The sequence below is a fragment of the Chelonia mydas genome, chromosome 16 (genome assembly GCF_015237465.2).
Source record: "Chelonia mydas isolate rCheMyd1 chromosome 16, rCheMyd1.pri.v2, whole genome shotgun sequence".
NCBI classification, from domain to species: Eukaryota; Metazoa; Chordata; order Testudines; family Cheloniidae; genus Chelonia; species Chelonia mydas.
The window spans coordinates 19,721,290-19,742,613 of NC_057857.1; the positions used below are offsets into that span (position 1 = coordinate 19,721,290).

The 21,324-nt window shown below is 41.2% G+C and overlaps 1 protein-coding gene across 6 annotated transcripts in view; it reads left to right on the top strand.

The window, feature by feature from the left end:
- The window catches only part of NACC2 (NACC family member 2), an 81,030-nt gene that overhangs the window by 33,141 nt on the left and 26,565 nt on the right, over positions 1-21,324 (top strand). For 2 of the 6 annotated variants that reach the window (XM_037879688.2, XM_037879689.2), the window contains exon 2: positions 19,768-20,694. In XM_037879688.2, the coding sequence (XP_037735616.1) occupies positions 19,830-20,694 (865 nt within the window). In that variant the 5' untranslated portion in view covers positions 19,768-19,829. Of the gene's footprint in view, positions 1-11,354; positions 11,512-11,630; positions 11,782-17,882; positions 18,321-19,767; positions 20,695-21,324 lie in introns of those variants that run through there. The other 4 variants (XM_007060990.4, XM_043530186.1, XM_037879687.2 and 1 more) reach the window with 4 other exon arrangements.

The window sequence follows — 21,324 nt, forward strand, 5'->3', positions numbered from 1 at the left end:
TACGTTCATCTCCTACTAGAGTCACAAGGTTCAGTAGAACTTTTTTATTATACATATGAATATGATTTTGTCACAGTAAAATTAGGCAAAATTCACAGGACAGTCATGGTAAAAATGTACAAAATCCGGGTATGGTCATGGCAGGGCTGAAGCCAGCGCCCGGTCATGGAGATCTGTTAAAGGCATGGAATCCGTGACCTCCATGACCAAATCATATCCTTAATTAAACATATGCCGGCCCTGGCCAATTCTTGTTTAGAATGTAGTATAATGGTAGTTAGACTGGTGTTCGTTTCTTATGACTGGACTCTCATATGCTAGAGATTCAAGGGGTGTTTTTTTTTATAGAACTAGTAGAATTATTTTCCTTAATGCGGTATCAGACTTGTTAGTGCCTAATGAAGTTTTATTTCTTACATGAAGATGTGAAGAAGAGCTCTGTGTAAGCTCAAAAGCTTGTCTCTCTCACCAACAGAAGTTGGTCCAATAAAAGATACTATCTCAGCCACTTTGTGCGTCTCGTACCGTGGGACCAACACGGCTACAACAACTCTGCGTAAATCCAATTGAGGGCACTTTGTAGAAATTGGGGTGGGGAGCACCAGGAACTGGCCTCTCTTGCAGATAAGTTCTTCAGATCACTTTTTTTCTTTACGTTCTTTTTACTGCATTCAGTCACAACACGATGATGTAATGACACATCACCGTATGACATCTAGATTTGTCATAATAGCCACCATTGTGCACAGTTCTCTTTTTATATTTTACTATAACTACTGCTTGTGGATTAGTATCTGCAGCTGACTGCAAGGCAGGTAGTGGCAGTGAACCAAGCCTCAACACTGTGACTTAGCCCCAGTAAAGACGTGGCAGGTAGTATGGTGTGGCTACAGGGAAGAAACAAAAGAGGTCATTGATACAACCCAGTATTCACTTAATGAACTGGTTGATGCGAGAGGTTCCATCAGAGAGGTGCCTGACTTAAAATCCTGGTTTTATGTACAAGTGAAATGAATTTAGTGGTCTCGTTATTTGCCATGTGGGTAGAAAGTCAAAACAGAAGAACATTTGGTACGATTTGTTCCTTCTCTCAGCACTGGAATAGCAAGGAATGCGGGACCGGACTGTGCTGAGCAGTATGAGGGAAGCGGGTATAGAATGTTGTCGCGCCATTGCAGACTTTAACTAGTACTTGTTGGGCTTTTATGAGCAATTTGAACTTACATTTTGAAAGAAACTAGAAAATAAAAATACATGGCAGTCTCCTGTGTGGAGAAAAATACTGCAATAACTATTTTAAAGCTTCTCTGTATGAGCCCATTCTGCATGTCTCGCTGTCATTAACAATAACCATTCATGAGCTATAGATATTTAGCTTATTTGTGTTCTCTTAACACCTTTCCGTTTCATAACAGTAATTACCTTTTACAGTTTTAGCTTAAAGGCATATTGAACTAAGCGGTGGTGTCTGCCATCATTCCTTGTAATCCTGTAGCGAATCAAAGCAACTTTTCACAAAACAAGATTCTCTTACTGTTGCAAAAGAGCTTTGGGGAAATCTGGTTTTTGTGGTTAAGGATCTTACTCTGATGCACAAGGAAAATTATGTGTAGCTTTTATTTGGCCCAAAGGATTCTTACAACATTATCCGTATTTCCTTTAATTTGTGGGATTTCTAGTAAATGGGCTTAAAAATAGGTCTGGGCAAAATGCCAGGGTACATTTGAACAGCAAAAAAGCTTTGTACACTCTGAGCAGCTTGCTTTCACTTCTCTCTACATGCAGATTGTATTAACTGCGAAAAAAGGGGTAAATGGTCACCTTTTGGAGTGACTTGTGATTTCTCTTCTGCAACTCCTTTAAGGTAGGAACTATGAAAAAGATGTTCTGACTGACAAATGTTCTGTACCATTTTTGACTATACTTCAGTTGAAATGGAAACAGAAGTTCCAGAAGGAGGCAGAAGGAGGTTACTAGTAATAATCATAACACAAGAACTTTGCGGGACTCACTGGGATCAACGTCTAACATCCCCACAGTCGATAAGGTTTCTTTGCCCTGGAAACAACACAACACTGAGAAAATAGAAGAAAAATGTAATGAGTTTTTTTCATCTGTTCATTCTCAGCAGTGTCTTCTATCTTTTTTTCTAAGGGTTTGTCTACACGAATATTTAGTTCATGACAAGCTGGGATGGTATGAATCTAGTCTGCTGTGCATTAATTGTCGGTGTGAAGCTTGGTCACGCGCACTGTGGTGCGCTTATATCTACTCCCAGTTCCAAGCAGGGTAGCACATTGACAAACTACTGTTGTGTGTCGGCAGGGTCCACAAGGATAGATAGCATTTGGTAGGCTAATGCAGAGTAGTTTTACACTTCAGCTTGCTGAGAACTAAATGTTCATGTAGACAAGCCCTAAGACAGGGAAACATAGTGATGGTGATTATATTGCATAGATTCAATAGTAGTATGACTCGAAAATCTGATTACCTTTCTCCCTTTGGTGATATTTAGCTTGCTCTTTGCTTAGAATCAGTTAGTTGAGTTCAGATGATTGCAAAATGCTTTCTTTCTTGAGGACAGCCACCCAAAAAGCCTAAAATAATGGCATGGTGCACCAGTGAGTGGAGTCCCAGTGGTAAAATAAAGAAACGTGAAAAAATTACAAAGAATGTAGATAACAGTAAACCATCTTTCCTTCACCTTGATCTGTCATGTAGCTCACGCGTTCTGCTGTTTCCTAAAATTTGTCTTGCGGGAAGTTATTTTTGTCCTAGTTACTGAGATTTGGTTGATTTGATTTTTAACTGGAGCTTTGAACATAGCTCTGTAAAAACATATTTTACTTTGCGTGCCCTGGACGCTTTCCTCTCCTATTGCTACTTACCTTTGTGGACATTGAGGAGGAAGGTTTTGAGCTTTTTCAGAGCAGAAATGTGCTATTAGAGTGCCTCAATCAGAGGAGCATTATGAGCCCCTACATAGTAGCAAAGATAAATGTCACTTTGGGGTCACGTCTGTGGAGATAGGATTATGTCTTTGTTTTATGGGTCACAGCTGCCAAGGAACTCTGCTTCTGGTGCTTTACATGGAGAAGAGTATGGGTAAAAAGCATAGATATCTGGGTCCCTGAGGTCATTGTTGTGCTAAAATCTATGCTTTTGTCAGTGATGGTCTTGGCCTTCCATAAAAACTTGTGCCTGATAAAGGAGTAAGCTTTTAAAGAGAAATTATTTATGCCATCGACAGTAATGTAGTAATAATACTTTCTATCCAAGGATCTTGAACTGCTTTATGGATATTAACCCTCACAGCATGCCTGTGAGATAGGAAAGTATTGTTAATTCTCTTTTACAGATGGGCAAATCACTTCACCTCTCTTCCTTGGGCTATGTCTACACTACAAAGTTAAGTCAACTTAAGTTATGTCGATGTACAGCCACCGCTACAATTAAACCGCTGTTGCATGTCCACACTATGCTCCTTGTCGCAGCTCTTGCATCGACACAGAAAGCAGTGCACCCACTATGCAACTGGCCATGGGGTGTTTTGGGAAGGGTTTTAGCCACTTTTCAACTGCCCTGGTAACTTGTGAGCCAGCCTTCTCTGTCAGAAAGCATGGATCCTGCAATGCTCTTCAGTATTGTGCTGTGTGCTATGAACACAAGGCTATAAGAGGAGCTCAGTGGGGGGCTATTTGGCTGACAGGGACCTTGAAGGAACATTTTAACACTGAGCCACAGTAATGTGTGTTGCTGTAGTGTGCTGAGCCTGGCATTGTTTGTTTGAACTGTACTCTGAACCTCGTAATGATTGCTGTGTGTATCCAACTATAACAATGCACGGGCACCTATTACTATTGTCTTGAATGTTAGCAGCAGCCACCATGTGATGGAGAATAATAAAGATAAATTCAGTTTCCATAATTAGATTTTTATTGCACATCCATGCAAACATACCTATGTCATGCTGAGGTAAACTTCAAACATGCAGGGGGAAAGTATCTTTGAAGGGGATGGAACAGGGAATTCACAAGCACATACACCCAGCTGTGAGAGCATCGTTAGTGTATGCGCGGCTGTTGAGTTTAGTCACCCACGGGGTGGTGTTAGGATTGCCAGGTGTCTGGTTTTCAACTGGAACGCCCGGTTGAAAAGGGACCCTGGCGACTCCAGTTGACATGGCTGACCGGGCCGTTAAAAGTCTGGTCGGCGGCGCAGCAGGGGCGCAGAGCTAAGGCAGGCCTGCCCTAGCTCCATGTGGCTCCTAGAAGCGGCTGCCAGGTCCTTGTGGTCCCTAGGCACATGGGTAGCCAGGGAGGCTCTGCGCTTTGCCCCCTCCCCAGTGCCGGCTCTGCAGCTCCCATTGGCCGTGAACCGCAACCAATGGGAGCTGCGAGGGCCGACCCTTTCCATTAAACAGGATACTTATCCAGTTAGATACTCATATTTAACTTGTTTTGAAAGACTTTGCCATATCTTTTACCATTGGTGGGTACCTGCAACATCCATTTGTGTTAACTGAGCTCTGCAGCTCCAGAACTCCATGCAGGAGCACTGGGTTGACCTGATCCCACATGAGTGAGAGGCTAGAGCACTAGTTGTATCCAGATCCCATCATCTCTATCTGGAATTCCCAGTCTCTCTTCCTGGCTATGGATTGAATCACAGGAGCACATTCCTCCTGCTCAGTGAGAAGAGGCAAAATTTGAAATTAAATGTTTTGTGTAAAATGCAGGAAAAAATAGAGAGGAAAAATGGAACATGTTGTATCTGCAGAGTCTCAGTAACTTAGTGGAAGTGTTTTTCCTCTCACTCTCGCAGAGCTGAGAACCATAGAATCTAGCAATGTAGGATACTGTTTTCCCCTGAATCTCTTGCCTCTTTTGGTTTCAGTGAACTTGGCTTAGCAGCTTCAAAGATCTTGGAGGTAGAAAATTCTTCCATTTCTGGGACTAACTTTTCAGTCAGGTGATTTCTTTTCACACAGTCCTGTAATGCCAGGCTGGCAACCTTCAGAGCTCTAAAGCTTTAGCTGAATCCCAAATTCTAGCTGTTCTTCAAATTTACCCCCCTCACCTAAGATATAGTTCCCAGCTGCCCTGAAGAAAAAGGCTCCTAGCCCAAGGTTAAATTAGCAACTGCAGCTCACTATAGTAGTGATAATCCGCTCGATTTTTTTAAAATAGTTAGCATGATGATCTGCTTGCCATGGTGTTGGCTGTTGGTAGATGAAGGAACTCCTTAACTGTTTTAACACCAGTGAGTATGAACTGTTATAGCAGTGAAGGACCATCATAGGTGCATCTGGGGCTACTCTGCGCTGGTTGAGGTCTGTCTTGGAAGAGAATGCCACAGAGGTTCCAGTTTGAAGCGAAACCCAGGCTCCAATGTTGTGGCATTCACAGATGCCATTAGAAAAGGAGTACTTGTGGCACCTTAGAGACTAACCAATTTATTTGAGCATGAGCTTTCCTGAGCTACAGCTCACTTCATCGGATGCATGCTGTGGAAACTGCAGAAGACATTATATACACAGAGACCATGAAACAATACCTCCTCCCACCCCACTCTCCTGCTGGTAATAGCTTATCTAAAGTGATCATCAAGTTGGGCCATTTCCAGCACAAATCCAGGTTTTCTCACCCTCCGCCCCCCCCCCCCCCCCCCGCTGGAGAGTGAGTTTGTGTGGGGGGGGGGGCGGAGGGTGAGAAAACCTGGATTTGTGCTGGAAATGGCCCAACTTGATGATCACTTTAGATAAGCTATTACCAGCAGGAGAGTGGGGTGGGAGGAGGTATTGTTTCATGGTCTCTGTGTATATAATGTCTTCTGCAGTTTCCACAGTATGCATCCGATGAAGTGAGCTGTAGCTCAGGAAAGCTCATGCTCAAATAAATTGGTTAGTCTCTAAGGTGACACAAGTACTCCTTTTCTTTTTGCGAATACAGACTAACACGGCTGTTACTCTGAAACCTGTCACAGATGCCATTGTTCTCCTCCTCCCCAATCCCCAGAGCTCAGTGTGGACATGAACCATTTCAGCAAAATCACAGAAAATCCTGGGTTGAAATTTCAGTGTCATAGCTGGTTCTTGGCTGTATGTTTCCTGTCCTTTGTATGTTTCCTGTTGCATGCCAGTCTGGAAGCTGGGTAGATGCATGAGTTGCTACTGTCAATTTATTCTGCTTCCCTAAATTTGCTCTCCTCAACAAGCTACATCTTAGTTATCTTCTCACCTGAGTTAGCAATCTGTCTGTACTGGAGATGAGGAAGAGGTTGGCACAGATAGCTTTTGGAACTGAGAAGAGAGATTTATGGTTCTTCTATAATTAAATGTACTCAGTTTTACTTTCCAGCTAGCAGTGTCAGTGCAGTAAACCAGTGGTTTTCAAACTGCGGGTCGCAACCTTTACTGAGTCGTGGAATGTAAGGCACTGGGTCGCGGCAGCTCTGGTCAGCCCTGCTGACCAAGCTGTTAAAAGTCCCATCGGCTGTGCTGCCTGGCTAAGGCAGGCTAGTTCCTACCTGTTCTGACACCACGCTGCCCCTCCCCCCGCCCCTGAAGCACTGGCTCCGCACTTCCATTGGCTAGTTCCTGGCCAATGGGAGCTGGAGGGGCGGTGCCTGCAGGCGGGAGCCGCTTGTGCGCCTCCGCCTAGGAGCCGGACCTGCTGCTGGCCACTTCCGGGGTGAGGTCTGCGATGCCAGGACAGGCAGGAAGCCTGCCTTAGAACCCCCGCTGCGCCGCTGACCGGGAGCCGCCCAAGGTTAGCCTGTGCCCCAGTGCGCAGCCCTGAGCTCCCCCTAAACCCGGAACCCCTTCCTGTACCCCAAACCCCTCATGCCCAGCCCCACGCCAGAGCCTGCACCCAGAACCCTGACCCCCACCCCAACCCTCTGCCCCATCCCTGAGCCCCCCCCGACTCGGAGCCCCCTCCTGCAGCCCAAGCCCCTCATCCCTGGCCCCAGCCCAGAGCCTGCTCCCAGAGCCCTGAGCCCCACCCCTGAGCCCCACCCCCAGACCCAGAGCCCCCTCCTGCACCCCAAACCCCTCATTCCTGGCCCCAGCCGAGAGCCTGCACCCCCAGCCCAGAGCCCTGCCCCCCTTCCACACCTCTGCCCCAGCCCAGAGCCCCCTCTCACATCGTGTACCCCTCATTCCCAGCCCTCTGCCCCAGCCCTGAGCCCCTCATCCCCAGCTCCGCTGGGTCGCGGGCATCACCAATTTTTTTCAACTGGGTCACCAGAGAAGAAGTTTGAAAACCACTGCAGTAAACAGATATGGCCACATTGGGTGATGGGAGAAGACGCAAGTGGCTAACAAATGGCACCAACTGTCACCACTCTCTAAGTCTCCTGTTTTTGGCAGAAGGTACAAGTCATTGGGTCTTTCTCCTGCTTTGGTGACTACTGATGTGGAACTTTATGGGATAACCAGAGAAAATATCTAAAAAATAGAAAAGGGGAAACATCTTTTGTTTTTCCAAGTATACTGATGAAATTTGGCAAGGACGCCGCAATATTGTTTACAGAAAAGAGTTCTGCAGTAGTACCTTAAATATGAACAGAACTTCCTTTATTCTCCTCTTGAAAACAAACAGCCGGTTAGCAGCAAGCATTGTAAATGGCAGTAGCAAAGGTTGCTTGACAATGGAAGGTTTGGCACCTTGGTAACCTTCAGCCTGAAGAATTGACAGTAACTACTAGGTAATTGAGTCCAACTGTGTAGTTGCACATCTTTTTCCTCTTGGTAACTGGCAGCGTAAGCCAATACAATCCCTCGTACACGTACATAGAACCCCCTTTGATTCTTCCTTTTACAGATAATTGGTTTTATAAAAAAAGACTAACTGCAAGACAGCAAATTTAATATTTTCAGTATCTTGGATGTGTTATGATTTACATTTGATTTTTAGGCATAATTAGAAATGCAAGTAGAGCGCTTTGTGTTTTACCTCTGCTTCAACTATTTATGGCATGATATGCAAATTAACTAAGCTATGAATATTAAAGATTAGAGTATGTTACAAAGTATCGCTGTCTTTAATGAGTTCAGTAATGGGCACAGGGCTCTGCACACATTTTAATATGGGCGTATTTTATCTTTGTACTGTATTCTCTGCTCTGCAGCTATTCATTCCACGTTTGGTTACATCCCAAGAGACCATGACCATTATTTAAAACATATCAAGCCCTGTATCAGCTGCAGTAGGTAGGTACTATTTTCAAATGTGCCTGTGACAAACACTGCTGCAGCTACAAAAGAGTTTAGATAGATTATTTCATAGAGGCTGTTTCAGTTCTTGTATAGGTCAATCCGTTTCATCTACTGCAGTGTTGTAGATGGATCTCTGAGAATATAAAAGTGCTTGCTGACCTTTCAAGGTGCTTTGCAGTACTGGAAGGGAATCTTAAACATGTTTCAGCTAAAATGGAACTGCTTCATACAAAATCACACTTACCAGAAAAAAATAATTAGCTGTTTTTTGCCAATCAGACTCATCTGCATAAAATTCTTATGGTCTTGTACACACACCATAGTCGTTTGAGAGAAAGTCTTGTCTAGTGGTTAGTGTGGGACTGGGTGCTAGGACTCAGGGGGCTTAACTCTTGGTTTAACCACTTACTTGCTAAATGGCCTTGGACAACTCAGTTAACATCTTTTTGTCTTGAAAATTGGTATCATAGTTATACCAAAGGAGTTCTGTGAGGCTTCATTAATATCTAATGGCTTTGAGATCCTCAGATGTATTGTGTTATATAGATGAAAATTATTAACTGCAAACACAGGAAGTGCCCTTTGAAGAACAAATTTAGGAACACTAAAAGTGTAAAAATTTTGGCCCTGATTCTGCAAGCTCTTTTGCTTGGACAGTCTCCTATGTGATGTGGTGTATCATTGAGCCATTTGGGCACAAGGGTCCAGCCACACACAGCAGTTTGCAGCATTGAGTCCTTAATAAGGAAGGGGGGCTAGGAAAATACTGAGATACTCAGAAAAGCTTCATTTTTCATCAAGAATGGGAGGGGTGAGTTAAGTATGCCACAGGGAGAGTGCTTTTCAAATTAAGGTATTTAAATTACAAATTTGGGTGAGGAAGATTGTCAGCAGTATTCAAAACAGCACTTAAATTCTTTTGAAATATTGTCGAGCAGTACTGTAGTTAGTTAAGAAGTTTGGCACACAAGGATTTGGCCCAGAGGCAATTTACATTTAAAAAAAATCAATTCATCTGTATTTGAATAATCGCACATGTTTTGAAAAAAAAAAACCCACTAGGATTATACTGTTTTAAGATACTTTTATGTTTAGGTAAAATTGGTCCATAATGGTTTTTGGGGTTTTTTTTGATTGTTGACATTCAGTTAATAGCTACTTAGCTTTTCCTACAAAAGTGTAATAGGAATGTACAGTGCTTTAACTTGCACCTGCTCTTAAAAAAATAAAAACTTTATTTAGAACATTATTATGATCCATTGGATTATTAATCCATGTTCAATCATCTATAAACCAAACATGATTTTTTTAAATAGGAGATCAAATTAATGTATGCAGGTAATCTATTTACAATGTGAAATTGAAAACCCGGAGATTTCCTTACCATTCTCCCTCCAATCTCCAGGTTTTTCTCTGCTACTTAGGGATAAAAAATAAAAAGTATACAAATCTGATTTCAAAAATATTAGGAAAATGTATCTTTTGCTTTAAGTAAATCTGGGCAGTTGTAGGGCTTGCTCTGTCATTGTCTGTGTAGGTTTTCTCCTTCCCCCTTTATAATATTCACTAACACTTTTCATGGTGACAGGGCTTGTGGTCTTGGCATCTGTGGCACACCACAAAAAGTTCTCAGACTCTAGGATTACCTCCAAAATCCTGTAATTTCCCTGTGCCTCTTAGTAGTTACCCTGTGGGCTGTAATTATTGTTGTTTCAAGGATGCCTATGGGGTGCATTGCAGGTATGTGTCTTGAAAATTAGTTCACTGAAATTCTGAAGGAGCCATTGTGTTCTGTTGGGTCAGTAGAATGTAGATAACAAAGGCCAATGCTTATTCAAAACATGTAAGTGTTGTATACTCAAAACACAGAGGTTTGTAACATGAACAGAAAAGTCAAAAATTGAAAGTTAAAGGTGACTCTCCCACCCCTACTCCTTGCCACTTTTACCTTGCTCTTGCAGCTCACATGATTCAAAACCACACTGTGGTGATCCTTACAGTAACTAGACACAGTAAATGGGAATATTAATCTTACTTCTCCTAGCTTTTGTGTGTGGCATATATACATCTGTACCTCTCTACCCGTCTTCAACAGAGGCAATGTTTGTCTGTTACCAGAGTATCAGGGCTCCTGGGTTCTGTTACTCATGTAACTGGCAAATGACCTAACTTCTCGTCACCTGTTTTGCCATCTAGAGGATGTAGATCATGTGAATGGCGCAATAAGGTACAAAGGTTTTTAAAAACTCTGAGATCATCTGACTAAATGCAGTACATGATGCGTGAGGTTTTTGGTTGGATCTCCACTCCCAAAAATCAGTACAGAGGGATCCAAGAGAGCTGAACTCCTGTACTGTGGCATCAATATTTCATTCCACATTCAGTTAAAAATACCATTCTTGGAGGCAAACATTTGGATGTGTATAAAAAAGGTGTTGTAATTAACACTGTTCTAATAAGCTTTTCATGTGGTGGTTTGCAAACTTGCTGTAATTTTGTACAAGGGTGTGTCATAAAAAAGCTTTCATAACGTGAGTGGAAAGCACTGTATGTTCATCAGATGCTTAGTACCTCACCTAAAATTTGGCACAGGTTTCACCATGTTTGCTATCAACTTAAATGCCTTTGATCAACAACCAGATGCAAGAACAGTCTTTGAAATAGCTCTCATATGACCATGGATGCTGGATATGCATTTAAATTCCTGTAGAATTTAACTTCCCTTATGTGAACCTTTAAAGGCAAGCTTATATTTCCATTAATGATCAAGCTCATATGCAGTTGTAGCTTCACTTTATAGAGCATATTAAAAGTTTAATGTATAAATGCCTTCATTGGCCAAAACTTTTTGGCAGTGTTGTCTGCTTACACTGGAAATGGTACAAAAAGAGACAGTCTTAATAGCTTCAAAGAGATTTCTGCCCTTGAAGGGTTAATTATATTATGCCTAGTTGCTTTTTTTTAGCACAGAAAATAAACTGTAGCCAGAAGTAAGAAGTGATTAATTCAGACACATATGTAAGCAAAGTTCCCTTCTTTTATGCAATTTGGTAACAGTAGACTATGCAGTAATTGAAAAGTAAAGGCAATTGAATTACAGGCTCCTGTCCAAACAGAGTGCACTTTTTTTTTTATACAACCTCCATTGCATCAGAACTAGGCAGTATTCCTGATGTTCTCATGTGTGTTAATGCTGACTCACAGACTAACTTGCACAAGAAAAAAAAACACACAGGCAGCTCCACCATACTAGGTAATGAGCTCAAGCAAGAAGCAGCGTCTGATGTTTTGTAAGATCTCTTATTTGACCTTTTAAGATGTACTTATTTTAAGGTTTTTTGTTCCGTATTGCCATGATGGTAGAACTGAGTCATGCAGGATATATACTGCTAGCAAATGCTGTTGTGCAGAAGGAGTGAGGGTAATAAAATTCAGCATGACACTTGTCTTTGATGTGTTATGGATATGAATTAATGTCTGTAATGGAATGCAGGAAAGGCACACTTTTGCAGAAAGCATGAGAATAGTAGACCGTGTTCTCTCTGGAGATGCTTATAGTTGTAAGTTAACCTGGGACTTCAGAAGCTTTTATTAGATTGTTAAAATTAAATTTTGCAAAATATTTGTATTTATTTTTGTATTTATGCCTCACCCTCTCCTTTGTAGCAACCTGCAAAAATTAAATGTTTTGTTCTCCAGATTTGCTTGTCCTTGATTTGATAAGCTCTTAAAATCTGCGGTGAATAAGAAAAAAAATAATTACAAAATAATGGAAATAGCATGCTTTGCCTTCATGAAATTACTATACTTTTTGAGACAGAATCCAGTGTGAGTGTATGACCTCGAGCGCTAGTGTTTCATTGAGGCTGTGTAAGTGACTCACCTTGCAGCATGACAGATCTCTTCGTAAATCTAATGCATGGGTGTCAGAGGCTGCTGCTGGAGTGCTTTGTAATTTCGGGAGAAAAGCTCCAAGTAACTGTTATCTTGGGCTTCTTTAATAAAGGATTTGTGCCCACTTTGTTAGGCTAGATTACCAGCATTAATTTAATTAACTTCATCTTTTCCCCTCTTCCCCTGAGGTATGTGAACATCTAATGCATTCCTTTCTGTGCTCATTTTTTAAAATCATAAACCAAGTATATCTGTACTGCATGTGCTGTTTGTACGCTACTTATTAATATTTGCAAAATTAGTTTCCACTATCTTAGTAAACCAGAATTAATCCTATTCACCAATTGTCACTTTGCTGCTACACTAAAAATAGGGTGGATTAGCATTGGTTACTGCTTCCAACTCAGCATTTCAAAATAAATCATTACTCCTTTTTAATGCTTTGAAGCAACAGAAACAAATGCAGCAAAAAAAAAAAAAAAAGATTCTCAGTATGACTGTCAGTTGATTACTGAAGATAACCTTGTTTTCCTTCTCCTGACAGGGACTGGCATTTGCACAATTTCATGTTTGTGATTGAGTTCTTCGCACCATCTTTGCTGAAAAGACAGTGACTTGTAATTCATGTTCTTTTGGGGGAGAAAAACAAAAATATGCAATGCTGTTTTATTTCCTTATTGTGGAGAGTGGTATCTCTGACCCTCTTTTGTATCCCTACTGCCCCCGCCTACACAGTACATTTGATTTTGCTATTCCCTTTTTGGTGGAGTTATGATGATTAGGTACTTAGAGACTGTAATTCATCCGCCAAGTGGTGTAGTGAACTGTTGCATGTTTTTCCTTAGTCCTGTATGAAAGGTGTATTTCCTCAGAAACAGTGGGGAGAAGGGTCCATCCTTCTGTTAACCATAAGTACCCCTCCAATTCCCTTGTGGCTTTCCTGAGGAATTTAAGAGTAAGGGAATCTTACACAGTTAATTGGTTGAGGATGAGCCAAAGGAGAACCATGTATTTTGGTGACCAAGTTTTAAAAGGGAATTCGGCATCTTGCTCCTGTACCATTATGTTTTCGGCAGAGAAAATTCTGTTCATTTTTTCCTTCTGAAGCTAGTTCTATTGTTGCTTTCAAATGTGCCTCTTCCATGTTAGAAAATCCCCTAGCAGCCTTAAATCGAAGGGTGTGATTTTCTTTCTCTCTCCTCATTTACAGAAGAAAGGGAAGTTTCTTTTGACCCATTGGGGCCTTCAAGGGCAGGACTTTTCAGCTATTTTCTTTTGATGAGAGTTTTGGCTGGGAATAGCTGTGAAAGCTTTTCTGTAGAGTTTTGTTTACAGCCCTCTGAGGGTCACTGAATCTTTTATTTTTCTGAAGTCCAGCTGCTTTTCAGTACTCCTTCCTTTTAAGAAAGCAATTATGATAAGGACCTTTCTTTTACAATAAATAAGTTTGTTTTTGGTTGTCTCTGAGCTGTCTAAGGAAAAGACAATTTAAATACATTATTTAATTACTTATGCTTCTTAAAGGAGCTGTGATGGTAGCATCTTGTTCTAGACAGATAACTTTTTTCCCTCAGGAAAAGTTAGTGTGGTCCAGACCACTCGGGCATTTAAACAAACAAGTCGTTTAGAAGAAGCAAGCCTCCAGCATCCAAAGTGCATGTGTAGCTTCAACAGAGCAGTATTGGGATATTCACAAAACTGTAACATGCCTTATGTCAAATAATGCCTAAGCTTTTTAGGAATGTGTTAAGACAAGGACTATGGCTTTCCTAAAAACATGTTTTAATGTAAACTTGTTTTGATAGATGCCTAAAAGTTCCCAACAAGGGGTTTTCAGCAAGAAAAGAAAATTATCTTTTTTTTCAGTTGACTTTCAATGCATCTTAATTCTTTATTTTAAAAAAAAAATCAAATTTAGTTAAATTTTTCCGATTTGAGCTAAAGTGTGCATAGGAGGTGGGGAGACTTTCTTGGTCTGATTGACTTTTATTTAAAAAAAGTTTAATCTAAAAGAGATAAAACTCTGACCGCGTGAAGAAGAAACTGTATTGCCCTATATACGGTGACTAGGACTTGGTTACACAGAGGTAGCTTCATTTGGTGCAGTATTGTGAACCAGTAATTTACACATTTAACTTCTAAGGGCATTTTCCTTCTATTTCAGCACAGGGAACTCAGAAGTGAGTTGTAGCTCACGAAAGCTTATGCTCAAATAAATGTGTTAGTCTCTAAGATACCACAAGTACTCCTTTTCTTTTTGCAAATACAGACTAACACGGCTGCTACTCTGAAACCAAGATTAATATAGTATAAACCAAATTTTAAACAATTCAAAGTGCTTATTTGTCCTCTTTTTCAGAACAAAGAGTTTGGAGAAAGACTAGCATTACTTTGGAAACATTAGGTTAAGACCTGTCAGGTATAAGACCATGTTACAGTTATCAGAAACTCTCAGCAATTTCTTCAGGCGTGTACAGTGTCAAATAGTGTTTGTGGTTTTTATTCAGTCTTCCAAGATTACTTTATGTTCGCGCTCTGTCCACCAGTTGGATTCACCATGGTAGAACATGGGCCATAAAAGGGCGGAAGAAAGATAGCCAAGAACCAGAAAAACATTTTCTGAACACTGGGCCAGGACTAGTGCTTTGAAAAGCTTACTGGTCCTGACAGCGTTTGCTTTGGTTTTCTCTTAGTGTTTCTAGACCTGGCAGGTCGTGAAATATCAGAAATTAAAATTGTCATTTTGATTACTATCTTGCCTTTTTTCCACTTCAGTTTGAATTTGATTTCAGAAGCTTTTATCTCCTGAAAATCTAGAAGTAGAAACTATTATTTTATACTGTCTGAAAGACAGAGTCCTAACTCTAGTGGTTTTTGATAGTTGTAGCTGCTACAATAGGTAGAAGTGGAGAAAGGCAAGATAGTAATCGGAATGGTGTGATTTTTAAATTTGGATCCTTCATGAAACATCATAGCAACAAATGAATATTGTATATAGAATGCCACTGGAAGTCCAGGTTCTCAGTTGCTTTCTAAGGGCTTGTCTGTATTGCCCCACAGTGTGGACAATGGAGGTGTGAATATCCGTGCTCATCAAAGTGCTGCACTGCAATTCCCTCTCGTGGACACTGCGGTGCAAACGAAAACCGCCCACAGCATGTGCACGAGAAAATCACAGCACAGCACAACCCCATAGTCTGAACTGCTGGGCAGTGTAGACATGCCTTAAAAACTGTTTCAAGCTCTGGCGGTTCATGGGGGTTTAAGGTAAAGTCTGGTAGTACTCCTTGTGTCTAGTTGTGTTCTTTTGATACTTATTAAGGAGTGTAGCCTGGACCATTGTGACTAATTCCTGGGGATAACAATGTGATGGTATCTTCTTGGCATGACTTCTTTATTTTAAGGGAAAATACAAATTAAATCCTATTCCATCATATCTAAACCCACCCAGCATTTCTAAGAGGTAACAAATATATTTTGAATTAAAATGGGGAGCAGACAGTAGGTTGATATCTTTAACAGGCTTGACATAGAAGATGATATTCTAGAATTTCATTGGAAGAGTGCTGATGTTAACTTCTTTTATTTTGCACCACTAAAAGAAGTTACTTCCAACTGATGTTATGGTAGATACAAAAGGTGAGTAGGCAACTGGGTGAGGTGGCAGATGAGGAAAGTTGCATGTAAATGTGAAGCTTTCAATGCTGTACTCCAAATCTGACTTGTGCTCTGTTGATTTTTTTTTTATAAAGGAAACTCTGCTGTAAGTGTACCCATAAGATGTTTTTGTGTATTAAGTTCATTCCATTTTCCATGCAAAATAATCTTTGTCTGATATCCCCATTGACTCCATTAATTGATTAACCTAATAGTAGTGTTAAAGGAAAACAAAGCTTATCTACTCTACAGTACCTTTTCTTGGCTACTTCTGTTTCTGAAGATCAGCAGTCTTTAGCTTTTCCATTCATGTTACATTGTCTAATTTTCAGAAGCAGGGGGATTGTGATTGAGTACCGTACCCCCCCTCCTCAAAATAAATAAAAGTACCATCTGGTACTTCCCTAATCTCTCATATATCCCTAAGAGAGCTCTTACTATAAGAAAAGAGAGATCATTCTTGACCCAGGATTGGCTTTCCATATAGCAGTGGCTTCCTTCCTAGAAGGTTGAGTGGTAAACTTTTTTGCTTTTCGTTTTCTATTGCATGAGGACCCTGGGTTTGATACCATCCACTGCGATGTAGTTCTGCTGAGGTTTCTTCTAGCAAGTGGGCAACAACTTCAAGAGCAGCTGTTTTGCTTCCCTGGGTTAAGGTTGCTGTATAGTAATGAAATCTCTTGTGAGACTATGATCCCAAGCGTTTCCTCTTCTCCTTTAGTCCCAGTAGAGATGATGACAAAAGAGAACCTGAAATACAATCAGTAATTTAGAGAGAATAACTGATATGGGGAAAATGTCCGTTTTTTCAGGTACGATTGTTTTACTTTTAAAGCGACGGACAATTCTTGGAAGGCAAGATGGGGACAGTGTGGTTAGCGTATGGGACTAGGAGCCAGGAGGTGTGGTGTCTGCTCCCAGCAGTGCACAGAATTGTTGTGTGACCTTGGGCACCACTCTGTGCCTTAGTTTCCTCATCCGCAAAATAGGGAAAACTTGCCTCATGATGCGTTCGGATTAAATTGTTAATGTCTTCTCAATGCGCTCTGAGATCCTTGGTTGGAAGGTTTAGACTAGAGGACTGCCAAGTATTGTTATGAGGTCGCCAGTCCTGTAAATGTGTTAGTGTCTTTTGCTGGAAGGAAAAGAAAAGCCAGGCTTGCTTCCAACCCCTGTAATCTCAAAAGTGGCAGTGTTTTGCTTTGATTCTGCACAGTTGAATTTCATGCACCAAATATACATATGAACAGTAAAAACCAGGCATGCACACGCTAAATAAGAAGTGACTGTGGAGAGCCCCACATATTTGCATTATTTATAGCTACTTTTGACTAAAGGTGGCTTGATTTAATCTTTATTTTTTTTTAAGTTTTGAATTTTATCTATGACACCATATGAGCAGAGGAATTGGAACCAGCCACAGAGCATTAATTGAAATAAAAAATGGTCTGTGCAGGGAACAAATAAGAAAAGCCAGACCCCACCCTCTTTCCCAGAAAAAGCACCAGCATGCTCAATAAATGTTAAGGTAATTTAAAATCTGAATCTGGGAGACAATGTGACTAGGATTTCATTACTTAAGCAAATGGATTTGCTTTTAGTGGATGCAGCCACAGACTGAGAAGCTTTCCCAAGGGGTAAATGTTTTCCTGTGTTTGAAAAGCTTTCTTGTGTGTTAAGGAAGGGGGAGGGGGGCCATGAATGTTGCTCCATATGCACTTAGGACTCTGGAGCATCTTTATTTAGTACTGATTTGGGCACCCCCAAATATACATTTTTAGATGCTTGTTGTAGGGTGATTATTGTGTAGGTTTTAAACCTTTCATCTGTTGTTGTGGGGCAGAGAGATTTGAGCCAGCGGGAAGAAATGAGGAGCCGCCTTGGTGGGATGGGTAGTTTTTTTTTCTGGAGCAGATGTGCTTCCTTTGACTAATTTCTTCCTCACGCTGGAGGAGTTAAACAGCAGCAGTGCCAGCTCTGCAGACTGTTTGGAATAGTTTAAATGCTTTGACACTCTGGATGTACTAGATGGCAGAGGAGGCAGTTTACAGCGTAATTCATATGCAAAACTGCACTATAAATTTAAAACCTGTCTCAGTTGCTGTGGCACCACTAAGCATTTCATCAGCATACAGTACAGTATTTCTGCCATCTTTGTTTGCATTGCAGTGACTCATCAAAAGTCTGTCTTGTACCAACACTGAGAGCATTCCTCTGGCACTGATATTTCTCTGTTTTTAAAGCTTCGGTTTGAAACTGGCATTTACTTCAGGTCCCTAATCAAAGGGCTCTATTCATTGCAGAGAGCAGCCTGAATGTTAATCTGCATCCGGCCTATTCATTTAGATGCTATGCACTGCCGTCGAGATTTGACTTGGTAAAAGCTTGAGCTACAGCAGATACAAACGGAGGTTTTGATACTATTTTCTCCCCCCCACCCCCTGAACGATCTTGGTTGCTGCAGTTAGTGTAGCAGATGGAGGCGATAAAAAGGGACTTAAGAGATCCTTCATTGAGCAGCAGTACCTTGGATCATTCGTTGTTTAAGGTATGTTCGCATGGTATCAGATGAGGGGGCATAGAAGTTCCTTGCTTTGAAGAATTCTCTCTTAAACCATGCAGATACAATTAAATTGGCTTTGTGTGCGTTCTCTTTTCTTCCTGTTCCTCAGTGGCTTTGCAGATAGGACTTTTTTCCAGCAGTGTGAACAGAGAAGTTCTTTGTAGGTTATTTTTCTTTTCAAAGGAGATTTAAAAAAAAAATTTCAGGTAAATTTCTTTTTATGCCATTGTCATGAGGATTTGGTACTAGTTAAACACAGTTTACTCAGTACCGTCAAGTGCAAACATAATTTGAAATCTTCTGTTCTCTTAAGGGGGGGGAGGGTTGGGTGATGGTGGGCAGGAGATTCTTGGGGTGTAGCCTTTATTTGGGCTAATAAGCACTGACTGGCTTTTCTGGAGTTTTGTGCACTAAAATTACCTAATTTAATCTTACTGCTCCTATGGGCTTTTTTCAGAGCTTGCCTCTTTCTGTACAGAAAAGGAGAAATTATTCTCATCCCCAAAAGGTGCCAGTGTCCTAAAACAGTACACTCTGTGCTGTTGTTTGATGCAAAGTCGAAAGCCGTATAGGTTGGAGATATATTTTTTTTGACTTGAGATTGTTCAGAGGCGTTCTTGATAGTACTGTTTCTGATTTCAGAAGATGGGGTTGTTCCTATTACGGGGTGCATGTCTTGCCTTGGATTAGGCTTGCACTATGTCACCTACAGAATCCCTTTTTAATATGACCAGGAACAGAACATAGGGCACTTGCCACAGGGTGACGTATGTGGACACTCTCTTGCCCTAGTCTGTATTTAAAATTAAAAACAAATGACTTGATGTTAAGTTTACTGCAGTACCTTGGTTTTGTTTGTTTGGGCTCAATTACCTGTCTTAATTTTGATTCCTTTAAATGAAATGGCTCTTATAATTCCACTTAAAAGTAGTTTGACTCTGAATAGTTTCTTTTTTAAAACAAGTGTAGGGGCATCGTCTAGGATCGTTAAAATAGGTTTTTATTACAGTAACTGCTTCGATAGAATGCTATATTTATTTCAGACAAAATGGCACATCGTTTTGTAACTATTTCATCTTGAGTTTCAGCAGGTTTTTTTATCAATTTCCAAAGGTCTGTTGAATATTAATAGGGCTACCTTACTATTCATTCCCACTCTGTTACCATCCATATTATCCTGTTTACTTTAAACTCCAGAGGAAAGAACCAATGATCATTAAAAAATTTTTTTTTGAGAATATTTAAATACGTTTTTTAAAAAAAATTTTTTAAATGCAATAAGTAATTTTATAAACACTTGGTGTTATACGTCAGCCCTTAGGGTTTAGTTTTGAATCTTCAGTTGTGTTAGGTTGTTTGTTTTTGTTTTTGTTTGTTGCAGAGAACTGTCTAAAAATGCTGTTTCTTTCTCTCTTCCTTCTTCATTTTTCAGATGTGCCCTACTTTGGATACTTCTGCATTGCATGTCTAAGGAGCTCCAACTAATCCTGAGCCATGTCACAGATGTTGCACATAGAAATTCCCAACTTTGGGAACACCGTCTTGGGCTGCCTGAATGAGCAGAGGCTGCTGGGGCTTTACTGTGATGTGTCCATAGTTGTCAAGGGCCAAGCCTTCAAGGCACATCGTGCGGTGTTAGCAGCCAGCAGCCTGTACTTCAGAGACTTGTTTAGCGGGAACAGCAAAAGTGCATTTGAGCTCCCAGGTACCGTGCCACCAGCCTGCTTCCAGCAAATCCTTTCATTTTGTTACACTGGGAAACTCACAATGGCCGCGAGTGAACAGCTGGTAGTGATGTACACTGCAGGTTTCCTACAGATCCAACATATCGTAGAAAAAGGGACAGACTTGATGTTCAAAGTGAGTTCTCCCCACTGTGACTCTCAAACCACCATGATCGAAGATCCTAGTTCGGAACCTCAGAGCCCTTGCAACCAATTGCAGTCTGCTTCTGTGCCCTACGTCATGTCCCCTTCCATGCCCATCCCGCTCCTGACCCGGGTGAAACACGAAAATCTCGAGCTGCAACCCACAGCTGTGTCAGGCCTTCCTGCCAAGCGACCCTTGGAAGCCAGCACTCGGGATAGTACAGGAGGGAGCGTTTCTAATGCTGCTCCGCTGAAATTGTCTCGTGTTTCATACTATGGAATGCCCAGTTTAGCTACTCTCATCCCAAACATACAGCAAGTGCAGTACTCCCAAGGGGAGCGGACGAGCCCAGGAGCCAGCAGCATTCCAACTACTGATAGTCCCACTTCCTACCACAATGAGGAGGATGAGGAAGATGATGAGGCTTATGATACCATGGTAGAAGAACAGTATGGGCAGATGTATATCAAATCCTCAGGAGGATATTCAGGTAATAAACCAAAACCTTCCCTTTCTCTAACCCCTTTGTTTTTCTCTTCCTCTTAAATTGCCACTTGGTCCTTTTCTCCTTTGTCCAGAATATATTTTTTGGATTTCTCATCAGGTTTTTCTGTATCCTGTTTGTTTACACATGAAGATTTGTGTTTGTGAATTTAATGCTGTTGAAAATTGCCTGCCTGACAGCCCAGGAAACTTGAATTCTCTATCCACAGAACAGGTACAGCATGGGCATAGGACAGTACAAACTTCACCACCACTCCACTACTGTGCCGCTTCTCGGAACTGGAGAGACCACATGTAGGGGTGAGAGTGCAGTGCAGTGACCATAGTCTATTTAATCCTTAGCCTCCTCCTGTTGGCAGTCTCAGCCTCAGACTCCATTTGTTTTGTGTTTTTGCAACATGGACACCTATCCATTAACTGCTGAACTGAGAGTGCCAACTAATTTCACATACAGTAGGTCATCCAAGAGCTACCTCAGCCACTACCCATCTCGGTTTGGATTAGAACAGGCAATCTGAAGGTGAAAGGCTTTGTATCCAATTGCAAATCACCTCATCCATTTATTTCCCCACTACTCCCTCCCTTTTTTACAAAAATCAATTACAGTGTATGTCTT